Source organism: Lactuca serriola, chromosome 7, assembly GCF_051521515.1.
Source record: "Lactuca serriola cultivar US96UC23 chromosome 7, Lser_US96UC23_V15, whole genome shotgun sequence".
Taxonomy (NCBI): domain Eukaryota; kingdom Viridiplantae; phylum Streptophyta; class Magnoliopsida; order Asterales; family Asteraceae; genus Lactuca; species Lactuca serriola.
Genome location: NC_136414.1, coordinates 146432103 through 146448512, shown reverse-complemented (window position 1 = coordinate 146448512; position 16410 = coordinate 146432103). Strand labels below are relative to the sequence as shown.

Sequence of the window (16410 nt, the reverse complement as noted above, 5' to 3'; positions counted from 1 at the left end):
AAAGGGTGATTTAATTTTTTTCATAGTTCGGTGGAGCGTGTGTGGTTTACCGGCACATCGAATAGGTGACTATAACATGTGAGGGCACCATGTAAGTTTGCATGGTTATTCACACCCGCTTTCTGATCCTCGGCATCCCAGTCACAAACAAGAGGGGCATATCGAGATTTAAACATGCCATTGAAATGCTCAATGAATCTCAAAGGATCTAGGAGTTTTCATAGATTTAAAACTTAAATCTCTTTTTCGTTTTTCATGGTGGAAATTAGTGAATCGTCATTCACTTACCTTCAAATATTCTGCAACTAGATTACGACATCCCTTTTCTAGGTTATAGCGTATTATGTTGGGTCCTAGCCTTAGTATCTCATTTGGGTGATTTACTAAGGACTCAATCAATCAACTAACTTGAATTTGTTTTCTCCCGTTTTGTAGTTCCATGTCCTGTTCCAAAAGAGCCAATTTGCTTTTATTGCCAAGAGAAGGGGCATTGGAGACGAAGCTGCCCTATTTACCTAAGAGATCTAAGAGATGGGAGAGTCAAAACGTATGGCTCCGCTTTAGGTAAAATGCATTGACTAAATCTTTTAAGCTCCTATTCTAGATTCTTAATACATAATGTGATAAGATTACGATTGATGTTTTGTAGGATCGAAGAAAAGAGAGGAAGCTTAAGGGAAGAAGTGAGCAGAATCTAACCGTGAAGAAATGAATTTCGATCGCATTACTTGAAGATTAGATTCTTGAGCTACTACTTAGAGTTAGAATTTGATTGCTAAGAAATATATATTAGCATAGTTTTTCAATGAATGCATTGTAAGGACAAATTTTTCCGCAATAAAATAAATTTTGATTTTATATTATTTATTTATCCTTGCAATGGTATGCATGAAAATTGATGTTTGAAGGTTTCTAATATTAGCAATAATGGATTTGATTCTTAGTTATGTTGTTTGTGGAAATGTCGAGAATTTACCAAATAGGGAGAGTTTTTCATCGCCCAAGTTTCAATTGGACAGAAACTTGGAATCATGCAACTTGGTTGCACGATGAATGAGAAATTTCATATTTGGAAATTAGACGAATTCATTGACAAAGTGTCAAGTGAAGGGCTAGGAGATCGAGTACACAAAGTTGTGTGTTGATCAAAGTCCACCATAAGAGTAACAAAGATATTCGTCATGATTTACTAAAGGTTTAGTAAATATGATTATACTTATAAGATTAAGTGTAATTCTGAATTGATTGAAAAGGTTTAAATCAATAGCAGAACGAATAAGAAGAATAGAGTAGGTAGAAAGATAAGAGTTTCTCCATTCTAAGAAGAAGGGAGAGTACCTTTTACGCTTTATGATAGGTCTTAATGATTAAGAACCATATCTCAGTTGATCCTCTAAGTGAGTCTTAGTACAATTGTATGTCTAAGAAGAGGAATCAAGAATTGAAGAAATGGTTAAATCAAGAAGTCAATCATACTTCGTTCCAAAACAAGTCTTAAAATTAAGATTGTGAAATTAAGTGATGAGTATTAAGAAGGTTTATAACATTCATCAAATGTGGAAAGTTGTGATGTCTTGGAAAAGACAAAGACCAACTAGGACCAATTTATGAAGTGGTTTGATAAAAACTACAATAACTCTTAAATATTTGTTTGTCAAGGAATGTTTATTGACAAGAGAATCTTATATGTCGAGGAGTCAGTGGGAGTCTTAATGGTCTTGAAAGGTTTCAAGAACAAATCAAAATAGACCTTATTGATCATCACTAGCACACGAGTTGAGGTTTACAACCTATCGCATTGACACTATTTTGTTTCTGTGCCGTTCCGATTGAGATAATTATGCATGTGGGTCCTATAAGTTCTCATTTGAATGCATAAAAGGCAAGGACCTTGATTAATGAAAAGTAAATTGATAGGAAAAGGTAAGCTGCTTAACTACTTGGAAGAGATGGTGGGCAGCCGTGCTACCATAAGGCAAGAAATCAAGATTAAGAAAGTTCGGTCCATATGAGTTTGAATTTGTCGCAAACTTTGGTTTTGAAAAATTCACATGGATAGGAACGCATACACCATTAAAATCTAAGTGTCATAAGATTCCCTCCTTCATGAAAGTGACTGTGAGGAAATGCTTTCACTAAGAAAGATTTTAAGAAGATAGTGATTGTGAAATTGAATTCTCGAATTCGATTATGGTTACGGTATCCCTTTGCATGATTCGAATTGTGAGATTTGGCAATTAGTCTGAATTGTTTAGACACACATATGTGCTATCTAAGGGAAAGGTGTATAAGCTTAGATAAAGGATTATCAAAGCATTAGGTGTTAGAAACATGAACTTAAGAAATTCAACAAGTATTGTTTTTCTGAAAGTTAAGTTGTTTCTGAATACATGTCAAAGCTAGTGGGAGTATAAGTGTTATGTTTTATAATAATCATGATAGTGGGAGCATAAATGTTATGATTGTATGATTATTATGGAAAGTATTGCAAGTTAGCAATATTAATTATAGAAAACAATAGTTATAGTTTGGAAAGTTGCAAGAGTTGAAAAGTCATTTTGCTATAATTAAGGGAGAGAATATTATGCTTGATTTCAAATCTAAAGGATTAGGTTGTGGAATGTTAATAATTTAGTAAAGGAAACATAGCTTGTTCACAAATTTCGATTATGATTACGGCATTCCTCTCCATAGTTCGAATTTTGAAAATGTAGCACATAAAATATTATGGCAGAAGATTGATAAAGTATCAATTCTTTATGTAAGATGTTATGCGTCGTGTCCTATACGCTTCGGGTATGGGATCGATTGCAAATGCTATAATATTTGACCATTCTAAAATTTTCCAAATGTCTAGCGCATTAAGAGGGAAAAGGACAAGAATCGGTTTTGACTAAGATAATTAAACAACTATCAAAGGACAATCCAAAGTTCGCCTAGGATTGGTCGCTTGTGAGTAGTTGGAAGTATAGTATTGAATGGACGATATCGACATTATTATGAATAGATAAGATTCTATTAAGAATGAGTTGTCGTATGGAAAATATGGAAACGTGTCCATATTGGGAATTGAATATTCAAAATCTATGTCTAGATTAGAAACTTTTATGCAAAAGGATGTTCAAAGGAATGCACTTTGAGTTAGAGACATCATATCTAAGGAATTGTATTGTAACAATCTCCAATAGAGGACTTTGTAATATCATTGGCAATAGTCTTTGTGACTTTTTGTGCTATGACATTACGAAAATGATCATTGCATAAAATGTTAGAATCTAATATATTCTATAAGTGGCAAGAATTTGATATTCTTTCACTTATGAAAAAGGATTTGGAGTTGTGAAATGAGTATGATTGGAAATGTGTTCATTTGATCTATTTCACAAAGTAAGAACCATAGGTAAACATTGTGTGCATGATAAGAGCATGGGACAAGTGTAATAATTCAAGTAAAAAGTTGATTACCCGAAACAACAAATAATGAGTAATCGATATGGTGATAAATAAAAGGTGTTTTATTTATGCTCAATGGTTTGAGGCCATATGGGATTAGTATTATCCTTGTGTTTCACTTTGCATGTTTTGACTTCCTGAATAATTTAATTGGTTTAGAACAGTCAAATTATTCAAACGGGCCACAGTCGTTCATATGTTGGAAGTAGGTGTGAATAAAGACTGTCATGAATTGGTGTGTGGATTGTCTAAAGAGTATTAGACATAAGAAAATGTTTGCTGCAACGTTCATGAGTGCTTATGAATATGATTTGAGCATTGCATCAAACCCACGGTCACTTGGATCACTCCATGAATTGTATCATAAGTGATTGGTGAGACAATAACATCTTATATTCTTGAAACCGAGATGTGTGAGTTGTATCTTGCAAATCGGTCGCACATTGATAATATGTAAACGCACCAGCAACTTGGTGTTATAAAACATATTGTTGTGTGTGATTCGGTGAGTAAGTGCAAGCAAGCATTGAATCAAAGTTTATTTGTTCCTTTTATCCAAAGTAGGATAAAAGCGATATCTTTGGGCCCCTCTATGATTTAGTGATGACAAACGTAAATGCTCAGCCGGCCTAGGGCTAATTTGATTTGTTCAATTAGTCAGTCGTCATAAATCAGAAGTCGAGAAATAGTACAGAGAGAATGATTAGAAATCATGTCTTACGATATCTAGAATGGAGGAATATATGATCCCTTATCTAATGGACACGCGTATCTGATATGATCAGAGTTGACAGCGGCTTTGGAAAGCTACGATTGCAGATCAGGATCTGAAGTCATACACAGAATAGTTATTAGAATTATCCAAGTGGGAGACTGTTGGATTAGTTTCTAAGTCCATAACTATTTTGGTATGTACTTGACCCGATGGTGCATGGTCCTTTTGGGTTGCCTTCACCAAAGCAACTTGATAGGATGAATTATGGACAAAAAGGATTAAATATGATTTATTAATATATTATGGGAATAATATATTAAAGGAGAAATCATATTGTTTAATTAACATTAGTCAAGAATTAATAAAGAATTAAGTTTGTGACTAAAAGAGATTAACTAAACTTAAGGGACTTGAACTGTCAATTGTATGATAGTTGCATATTGAGCTAATGGACTCCTTATTAGAGGAGTGGACGAATTCTATGGGAAACCCATTAGAAATCATCTAAGGCCTTTAAGGAAAGGAGTCCATGGGTTGCTTAGGGCCTAGGCATCCAAATTAAGGTATCCTTGTTAGATAACACCCTAATAGCCTCACTATTTAAAGAGCCCTTATGCCTCAAAAACGTGGACAAGCTTCCTTCTAGGGTTTCCACACGTTTTTGGGCAGCCCCCTTCTCTTCTCTTCTTCATCCTCTTGCTCTTGGTGTTTGTGAACGATTAGATGAGTGACATTTGTGGCTCTAAGCTTTCTAAAGTTATTACAAGGAGGATTTGAGATTGTTATTGCTACATAACAATCAAGGTATGATCTAAACCCTAATTATATGTTATATTGATTATCATATGCTAGATCTAGGGTTTATAGTCTTGGATAAATTGCATGTACAATAGAGGAACCTAGATCCAAGCATTAGGGTTTGTATGAGCACATATGATGTTCTTATAGCTAAAACCCATCAATAGACTCCAGTAAAAGATTCATGGAATCGAAATTCCATCATTGCTATAGGATTTGATGGATAATGAGCCAGCCAAAATGGTATTTTTTTTTTTTTTGTTTTTGGAGAGTTTGAGATGGATGAATATAAATAAATGACAATTTCAAAATAATCCGGGATAAACGCAATGTCCATAATATATGGATTTAATCAGGTACGTTCTTGGTGGAAAAGAAATGTGAATGAAAGATCCCACTGAATTGAATTGGATCCAGGAATCTAAGAAATAGTGAGAATTCTTGATCTCTCTTAATTCTAATATCTAGGTCTTGAATTCATGTCATGTCATTAAATTCCTCCTTATTTATTAGAAATAAAAGAATTCAATTTAAGCATCTCATTGCTTTAGTTGAAAGATTCCATTTGAATTGGAATTTGGTCATTCACTATGACCCGCTAAGCATCCATGGTTGAATGGGTAAAGCACCCAACTCATAATTTGCGAATTTGTAGGTACAATTCCTACCGGATACACGCCAATGGGACCCTCCAATAACTCTTTTGGAATTAACTCTATATCAATGAAATCCCATCATCCATGCATAACAAATTGATGTGGTATATTGATATCATACTATATGAATATTAAGAATTAGTAGTCTTAGTGAGACTAAAACTCATAGGGAATCAAATCGATTTATGGATGGAATCAGGTATGCAGTATTTACAGACCAAAGTATTCAGTTATTGGGGAAAAATCAATATATTTCTAATGTCGAATCAGGATCAACTAGGACAGAAATAAAGCATTGGGTCGAACTCTTCTTTGGTGTCAAGGTAATCACGATGAATAGTCATCGACTTCGGGGAAAGGCTAGAAGAATGGGACCCATTATGGGACAGACAATGCATTACAGGCGTATGATCATTACGCTTCAACCGGGTTATTCTATTCCACCTCTTAGAAAGAAAAGAGTTTAAATCAAAATACTTAATAGCATGGCGATACATTTATACAAAACTTCTACCCCGAGCACACACAATGGAGCCATAGACAGTAAAGTGAAATCCAATACACTAAATAATTTGATCTATGGACAACATCATTGTGGTAAAGGTCGTAATGTCAGAGGAATCATTACCGCAGGGCATAGAGGGGGAGGCCATAAGCGTCTATATCGTAAAATAGATTTTCGACGGAATGAAAAAGACATATATGGTAAAATCGTAACCATAGAATACGACCCGAATCGAAATGCATACATTTGTCTCATACACTATAGGGATGGTGAGAAGAGATATATTTTACATCCCAGGGGGGCTATAATTAGAGATACCATTGTTTCTGGTATAGAAGTTCCTATAAAAATGGGAAATACCCTACCTTTGAGTGCGGTTTGAACTATTGATTTACATAATTAGAAGTAACCAATTAGGTTTACGACGAAACCTAGAAATCGATCACTGATCCAATTTGAGTACCTCTACAGGATAGACCTCAATAGAAAACTGAAGAGTAACGGCAGCAAGTGATTGAGTTCAGTAGTTCCGCATATAAAATTATTGACTCTAGAGATATAGTAATATGGAGAAGACAAAATTGTTTCAAGCACCGACAGAACCGGAAGCGCCCCTTCTTTCAAAGAGAAGAGGACGGATAATTCACATTTCATTTGATGGTCAGAGGCGAATTGAAAGCTAAGCAGTGGTAATTCTAAAGATTCCCGGGAGGAAAAATAGAGATGTCTTCTACGTTACCCATAATATGTGGAAGTATCAACGTAATTTAATAGAGTCATCCGGTCTGAATGCTACATGAAGAACATAAGCCAGATGATGGAACGGGAAGACGTAGGATGTAGAACATCATAACATGAGTGATTCGGTAGATTTTGATTCCTATATATCCACCCACGTGGTACTTCATTATACCATATATATATATATATATATATATATATATATATATATATATATATATATATATATATATATATATATATATAAGATCCATCTGTATAGATATCACCATGTACATCCAGAAAGTCATATGCTTTGGAAAAAGCTTGTACAGTTTGGGAAGGGATTTTGATTGATAAAAAAGAAGAATCTACATCAACCGATATGTCGTTAGGCACGACCATACATAACATAGAAATCACGCTTGGAAAGTGTGGATAATTAGCTAGAGTAGCGGGTGCTGTAACGAAACTGATTGCAAAAGAAGGGAAATCGGCCACATTAAAATTACCTTCTGAGGAGCCCGTTTGATATCCAAAAGCTGCTCAACAATAGTCGGACAAGTACAGAGTGTTGGGGTGAACCAGAAAAGTTTGGGTAGAGTCGGATCTAAGCGTTATCTAGGTAAGCGCCCTGTAGTAAGAGGAGTAGTTATGAACCCTGTAGACCATCCACATAGTGGTGGTGAAGGGAGGGCCCCAATTGGGAGAAAACAACCCACAACCTCTTGGGTTATCTTCACTTGGAAAAAGAAGTAGAAAAAAGAATAAATATAGTGATAATTTGATTCTTCGTCGCCGTAGTAAATAGGAGATGAAATAGAATTTCTTTCTTCGTCTTTACAAAACAAAAAATAGGAGGAAGTTGTTACACGTTCACTAAAAAAATCCGTTTGTAGCGAATAATTTAAAAAAAATAAATTAAATTTGGGCGAACGACAGGAATTGAACCCGCGCATGGTGGATTCACAATCCACTGTCTTGATCCACTTGGTTACATCCGCCCCTCTACTATTATCTAGTATTTCTAGATTTTTCCATTAACAGAAAAAAAGTGCATATTATTTCTTTCTTATTTTCTTTCTTATTTCTGAAATCAAAGAAATAAATAATAAAAATTTTCATTTTTATTTATTTTAGATTGAAATTCAATTGTAAATCAAACTTCATAAAACATTGGGAATATAATATATAAACCTCTAAATTAATACAAAGATAAAACATGTTAATCGAACCAAACAAAAAACCTTGTTATTTCTAAAGAAACTATGTAAGGCAAATACTATTAAATAATAATAAAAAAAAGGAGCAATAGCTTCCCTCTTGTTTTATGAAGAGGGCGTTATTGCTCCTTTTTTCGTTCAAAAACTCCTATACATTTACAATAAGACAAAAGTCTTATCCATTTGCAGATGGAGCTTCGATAGCAGCTAAGTCTAGAGGGAAATTATAAGCATTACGTTCATGCATAACTTCCATACTAAGGTTAGCACGGTTAATGATATCAACCCAAGTCTTAATTACACGTCCTTGACAATCAACTACCGATTGTTTGAAATTGAAACCATTTAGGTTAAAAGCCATAGTGCTGATACCTAAAGCAGTGAACCAGATACCTACTACAGGGCAATCAGTTGGGAAGAAATGTAAAGAACGAGAGTTGTTGAAACTAGCAAATTGGAAGATCAATTGGCCAAAATAACCATGAGCGGCTACGATATTATAAGTTTCTTCTTCTTGACTGAATATGTAACCTTCATTGGCAGATTTATTTTCTGTGGTTTCCCTGATCAAACTAGAGGTTACCAAAGAACCATGCATAACACTAAATAGGGAGCCGTCGAATACACTAGTTACGCATAGCATGTGAAATGGGTGCATAAGGATGTTGTGCTCATCCTGGAATACAATCATGAAGTTGAAAGTACCATAAATTCCTAGAGGCATACCATCAGAAAAGCTTCCTTGACCAATTGGGTAGATCAAGAAAACAACAGTCGCAGCTTGGTACTTAGTATCGGCAATATGTCTGAAAAAGTATCAAAAAATAAAAACTTTAGATATATGTGCCCTGTCGAAGTAAGGAACCATGACATATATGTTTGGAATAGATTCCATTTTAAGAGAGTTGAATAAGCACTATCTCTTTGAAAAGTTCTATACATCTACCCTTTCTCAACACATTTCTTTAGACAAAGACTTCGTTTTTCCTCTTTTCGGATGGTAAAAATTTCTCATAACATGGAGTGTGAATCAAATCCATGTTTGAATTTAAATTGAGATACTGATACATGTTTTTCCCTTCTGAATCAGATAGATTCATATTTGAAAGTGGTTGACAATAAGTTCTTTCAAAATTGACTATTTGTCCCTTTGTTAGAGGTGTTCCAGAAATGTCCGCGATCGAGTAAATAGCTCTACGAACGAATCGATTGGATCGACTTGAAAAATGGAAAGATTTGTACAAGTTATACATTTCGTTACCACTTTGTGGAAAAGCCTTGGGTATGAATATGTTAGATACCTATGACTCGATTGCAGAAATAGTATCTTTCCCCCAAAAAACATGTTTTTTTATCGACCCACAAAGAAAATATTTTGTTGTGAATGAAAAATATATTGAGGAATTGTCCATATGTAAAATCATAATTATTGTTACGGGCCTTTTCCACATAAAAAGGGAATCTTTTGTTACAATAGAAGCAGAAGTGATGGATTATTCAAGCATCGAAGTTGATTTGCTTTATAAAAAGAAGAACTCAATAAACTTCTATGAAATGATTTCACGGGATTCAGTCAATTGTATTGATCGTGGAATATCCTTGAGAAATAGGAATTCGTGTTATCAAAGGATTTCCTGCGATTATTTCTAGTATGGAATGAGTCAATCATCCACTTTGGTATCTTATTGAACAAAAATGGTGATATTGTTCCTCCATTGATCAAGAATTTAGATTTTTGGGAAATATCATGATCATCCAATAAGAAGGGTTTCAATTTTTTCAAATGAATGATTTAAAGACCTATGGATTCTAAAAACTGTGGATCATTCGGACCATTCAATTCATAGATGTAGATCTAGGACCTATGAATGGGGATATTTCCGAAACTAACAAACAAAAAAGGAAGTGAGTTAGACAAAAAAGAAGCAACTTGGACAAAAAGAAACGATGTGGCTTAGACAAATCTTTTTTGTCGATAATCTCAAACGAATCAATCGAATATTGATTAATACGTAATCGATCGAACACTACTTGAAAACGGCTCTTCTGCTCAAAAACGAAATGTTCCTGGAAATTCTTGCTCCTAGTGGACCATTTGTATCTATATGCATCAGGATCCCGATTCATTGATCTCTTGGTTCGAGAAAAAAAAAATAAGAGGATCAAACCATCTCTTCTAAATCTTTTTCAAATTCGATAAATGTTGGTTGATCATGTATTTCATTAGAGTTCTATGATTCAGAGTATCCTTTCCTATTTGATCCCTTTGAATTCCATATTTGAAGTTGCAATCGGATCTACTCATTAAAAAGAATCGATTCAATACATTTCTTATGTACCTATGGGTGCTATGTTGGATTTTAATCGATTCAATGTCGGATGTATTCATTAAAAAGAATCCCTTTGAATTCCATATTTCAAATTACGGTTATCCAAAGATGCTTTATCAGCTATAAATAGGACCCATTGGGTTCATGTTTTCGTCCACTTCTTTTACTCGTCCTGTAGCCGAAATTTTTCTACTTCATCCTCTCTCCTCTTGTGTTATTGTTTCTAGGGTTTGGGCAAAAACCATTAGAGGCATCATCTCTTTGGTGGTAGTATTTCCAAGCTTCACAACTACAAGGATTGGTGTTATTTGTTCACAATAACAAATCAAAAGGTATGTAGTCTTAAACTTGCAATTTTTGAATTACACTAAGGTTCAGATAGCTTACTTGTTCATTGTATGTTGCTATCAAGGTGTATATACATAATAGGATGCATTGGCCCTTTTAATTGTTAATCGTTTTCCGTATTGTACAATTTTGCTTTCTATAAAACCCAACATGTACTTTAGTTTTTTTGTCTCTAGTTTAAAATTAGCAATGTACTTTGGCATCAATAAATGCATCTTGATTTCGTAATTTTGTTTTTGTCCCAAGTGCAAGAAATATCAATGTATTTTTGGTATTTCTTGTATTTAATTTTAAAAAATAGCAATGTACTTTTGTAGTTTTTTTTTTTTTTTTTTTAATATTTGATAGTTTGTTTTATATGTTGTTATTTATTATATAGTTGGAAAATCTTCTGACAATGCTCAACGACTCAGCATGTAGGGAGGAACTTTATGTGTTTTTTCAATCGGGGAAAGATCAAGGAAGAAACGTGTGGAACGGGGACAAGGGTTCGTCGGATAATTTGTTTATCTTTTGTATGTTAGACTTATTGTGACATTTTGGTATTTGTAGGAATTATAACACTCTGGTTGTTTATTTTGGTAAGAAATTATAACACTGTTTGGTACGTAATCGGATGTTATGTAATTTTTTTTTCTACATTTAATGTCGTTACGTGTCGGTTTTTTTGCACCCAAATGTATTGATTTACAAAAAATATATAATAAAAAAAACGTTATTACTGGCGACAAGGTTATTAGCGACGACGGTGGGTATTACCGAGAACAAGAGCATTAGCGGTGACAAATATTTTTACCGGCGATAGTTTGAGCAATAACGAGTGCAGCACCGACGACTCTTTACTTGCGACATTTCTAACCTTTACCTGTGATTTTTTTGGTCGCTAATTTTTTTTTTCTTGAATAAAAATATTAAGGGACTTTGATTTTTGTTATAGACACGTCACCGGAAAATTGTAATTTTGCCTTTATAACCTGAGTAATTTATTTAGTGAATGTTTTGCTGCATGCGAATAAAAATGAAAACTTTGTCGCATCTCTTCTGTTGAATCCATGGTAGGTTGCTGGAGCCATCTGCTGAGGAACCAAACAAATGTGAAATAAATTCACAGGAAAGTGCTTCTGATCTTGACGGCTTTGAGCGATAAGGCCAAGAAGCGATGGACGATGGGTTTTGGATGGACACCTACGACTCAACCGAAATGGTCCTCCCAAGAAAAAAAATTAAAATTCTTAATGAATTAATTAAAAAGTAATTATAATTATATCTGAACTACTGTTTTTTAGTAAATAAATATCAAAGCACAACGTTTTTGGTAATTCCTTGTTGTCAACTACTATGCTCTCGTAGAAAACTCATGGAATTCAACGATAGTTTGATGATATCTTGGCCTAGATTCACAAGATTTGAAGATCTTGTATAATTTTAAGGTTGCTATACATAAATATCGATCTAATTAGTTGGGACTTCTTTTTTTATTGAAAAACAAAAGAAAAAAAAAACCGACGATTTTATCATTCTATATAAAGTAGATTAGGTTAAGTTGTAGACAGTTTAAATAGTTAGTTTACAGCACATAACTAAGAACATAATGACAAAGAGAATATATATAAATTTGTTATAGTTCCTTGCTTTTTAAACAATGCAATTTCGAATATGACGAAAATCTTGAATAAGGTACGTACTATAGACCTGAAGAACCAAATACATGATGATCTTAACTGGTGCACTTTAGGAGTCCCCGCAATTGAGATCATAAGGGGCTGCAATCAGTTGCAAGCTCGTCTTTCTCCCAACCGAAGCACCAAATTTCTCCTTCATATCTAAATCTCTAATATTCATCCCATCAGGGAGTTTCCAGTTGAAGTAATAGAGTAAGCTTGCAAGAAGAAGCTCAACATTAGCGACACCAAATAAAATTCCTGGACAGATTCTCCTTCCTGCTCCGAATGGAAGATACTCCATCTTGCTTCCCTTGAAATCATAACAATTGTCTTCGAATCTTTCAGGTAAAAAACACTCAGCATCATGCCAATACTCAGGATCCCTTGCAAGAGCCCATGCATTAACAATCACTTTCGTCTTCACCGGTATCACATATCCATCAATCTCGCAACTTTCCCGACATTCTCTAGGAAGCAACAGGGGAAGTGATGGATGTAATCTCATCGTCTCTTTGATCACTAGTTTTAGATACTTCAATTCTTGAATATCTGCTTCATGTACTTCTTTCTTTCCATTTAGCACTGCTCTAACTTCATTTTGTGCCTTTTTCATCACTCGCGGGTTTCTTACAAGTTCTGACATGACCCACTCCATTGTTGTTGAAGACGTATCTGTTCCAGCTGAGAAAACATCCTGCATACAAACCAGCCGAACTTCAGTTCTTCAGGACACGTTAATTTTAGAGTGAAGACAAGAAGTCATTACACATGAAAAACACAAATTATTGAGTCTATCTAAATGCGCGTCGTGTATACTAACCACTACCAACGCTTTGATATGCTCGGTTGTGAATGGAAACTCAAGCTCCCCACTGTTTTTAAGTCTGAACAGAATATCAAGAAAATCTTCATCTTCCATGCCAGTTTTACATCCATCTGTATCTTCTGAGTTCTTGTGGTCGTCGAGGATTCTGTTTAGGGTCATATCTAGGTTTCGATGAAGGGTTTTTAACTTGGACCCCATACTGGTAAAAACATGAAGAAACTTATACGAAGGAAACAAATCGACTATATCAAAAGCTCCAGCCAGAACGGCAAGTTCTTGTACACACTCAATCAATAGATCCTGGTCCTTATAGATCCTACCGAATGCAGCTCTTGATGTTACAGTATTCATGAACGTGAAAAAATGTTTGCAAAGATCTACAGGAGATCCTGCAGATGAAAGAATACTGTTCATCAGAGCACCGACCTCTTCCTCCCGAATTGACGAAAATGACTGGACTTTCTTCGCGGTGAGGAGTTCCGAGGCGCAAATCTTGCGCATCTGCCTCCAGTGATTGCCATAGGGTGAAAATGCGATGTCTGAGGAGTTGTACAACACGGTTTTGGAGACTAGGAGTTCAGGTCTGCTGGCAAAGGAGAGATCGTGCTTTACGAGTATCTCTTTAGCTATTTGAGGAGACGAAACAACCAAATAAGATATCTCTCCGAGTTGAAGATGCATCAAAGGACCATGTTTTCTGGCCAGATTTCTAAGAACTTGATGTGGTAGTTGTGAACTAATCATCGATAACATGTTCCCGATGAAAGGCAGCTTCCATGGACCTGATGGCAATTTGCTACCCACCTTCCCTGAGCTATATCTCTTGAATAACTTAACTAGAATGAACAAAAATAAGAAAGTCACTACGAGGCTCATTGACAAAGACATGCTTTGCAATGGTAATGCTTTGCAATTCTTTTAGAGGAGCAACCAGTAATTATAGACATATGAGAAACCATTTTTTTGACATTTTGCCATATCTTGCTGTTGTTGTCAGCTGAGGTACTATTTTATCGTATCATGTAAAATACCAAGATGTGTTAAATCTATAATTAATAGATACGCATTATTGATCATGGAGTTTAGAAAAGCAAGGATCTCGTTGTTTCGATGGTCCAATAATACGTAAATGAGTTTGGGACCTATCTCTTTCCTTGACAAGCTTATCGGAACTTGACTCCACATTGGGATACATAGAAGACCATGTTACATCATTAAAACAATATAAAATGAAGTGTAATCTGAAAATGTATTCTTAATACATAAGCCAAATTCTTTTTATTTAACAAAAATATATATTTTAATGTCATATATATATATATATATATATATATATATATATATATATATATATATATATATATATATATATATATATATATATAACTTTAATTTTATGTAGGTGGGCCAAAGCCCACTCTTGGCGTATATTGGTTATGCCCTGGCAAGCACTACAAGAACTGGGGCCATTAGCGGCCACGGCTGTTGCTGCAAATGATAGGGCGTGTCGCCGGCGGCATGTCTCTGCAAATACGTCTACGCTAATAATTCGTCGCTAATGTGCGTTTTCTTGTTCCTCTACGACCGTTGGATTAAAATGAAATCAGACGGATAGGGCTCATTTGACGCGGATCGTGGTTAGGTAGCAATTAGCGGCGACACCAGGTATTATAGCGTGAAATCGGACGCTAAACGCGTCGCCGCTAATGCAGCTATTTCTTGTAGTGAAGTGGTAAATTTTAGAAGAAGAAAACGGAGGGATAACCTGAAAGTTATATTGCTGTTCAAAGAAAACATGAAAGTAATATTAAAATGGTCCTTCTGTTACTATGGAAAGTAGAGTAAATCACTACATTGAGGTTTTGGTAATCAACAACTTTCGTCTCTATCTATTTTGTTTTTTTCATTCAACATTATCTTTTCTGTTGCAACTTTTGTCCCTTTTAGGCTTTTACATCAGACAATTTTGGAAGCTATTACATGATTTTAAAGCAATATGGGAGATACATAGCCACTAATACATTATCGCCCATATGGATGTCGCTTCCACCGGTAGTTTTTTATTTTCTTTCTTCTTTTTTTTTTTATCTCTCTCAATTCTAAAATCTTTTAAGTATTATCACATGTACATGTCAAAAATCCAAAACCCAAAAAAAAATTGCATCCAATATATATATATATATATATATATATATATATATATATATATATATATATATATAATGTTTTTCAGTTTGAGGGCTAAATAATTAAGAGCGGTTAGAAACTAACAATGCATTGAGAATTGGACATGTTGGTGGGTTAGAGAATATAGCTAGGCTTGGAAGAATATGTTTGATGGTTTTCGGTTGTAGAACATAGAAAAATCCAAGAACAATGTGACGATGCCTGATGGTGTTCAACTCTAAAACGAAGAAAAACCTAAGTACTATGTGATGATGCTTGATAGTTACTTAAAAAAGCTAAAAGCAATGCATGATGTTTGATGGTCTTCAACTCTAAAATTAAGAAAACCCATAAACAAACCCAAAGAAATGAAGGCAGATGGAAACCGTAGAAGAGGTATGGTGGTGCTGCGGTAAGGTGGTGGATGGTGGTGAACTATGTTTTTTGGATTTGCTACTAGAATCCATTTAAAATGAAGTAAAATGAAAATGGAATTTGTCACACCCCAAAACCGGAACGACGGAAACGTTCGGGGGCGGAGGACGTCATGTATAGTATCACAACAATGCATAATAGTAAACACGCAACAACATCATCCATTGCATTAACAGTAATATTTAATACAAGTGTGTTTTATATAGTTTATGAGACACCAAAAATATGCATTCAAACTTAAAGATGAGTCTTGAATGTGCTCCATCTTCTCAAAACCTGGCATCGGTACCTGTCTACTGGTGACCTGAGAATACAAGTTATTTTGAAAGCGTAAATGAACATTTAAGCTAGTGAGTTCATAAGTATTTTAGTGTCATTGCTTGTATGAATGTGTTTGTAGTAAATGTTTGTAATTTTTTTGTAAATGTTTGTATCTCCTAGAAAATCCTATATTTTCTACTAAAAGTAGCCTTCTACCAACACCCAAATGTTCTGTATGTTGTTCGCTTGTAAAGGTGTGTAATTTTCCCCAAAGATAGACTATCATTTACCAGAAATATAGTATACATTA

General features: G+C 34.6%; 1 protein-coding gene across 1 annotated transcript; it reads right to left on the bottom strand.

Annotated features, from left to right (window-relative positions):
• Window positions 1–12346: 12346 nt before the first annotated feature.
• On the bottom strand, window positions 12347–14217 carry LOC145063224 (premnaspirodiene oxygenase-like). Its single transcript, XM_079010815.1, has 2 exons — window positions 13233–14217; window positions 12347–13106 (listed from the first exon to the last, which is right to left on the bottom strand). The coding sequence occupies exons 1-2, from the start codon at window positions 14124–14126 to the stop codon at window positions 12480–12482; spliced, it is 1521 nt and encodes a 506-aa protein (XP_078866941.1). The 5' UTR covers window positions 14127–14217; the 3' UTR covers window positions 12347–12479.
• Window positions 14218–16410: the final 2193 nt, after the last annotated feature.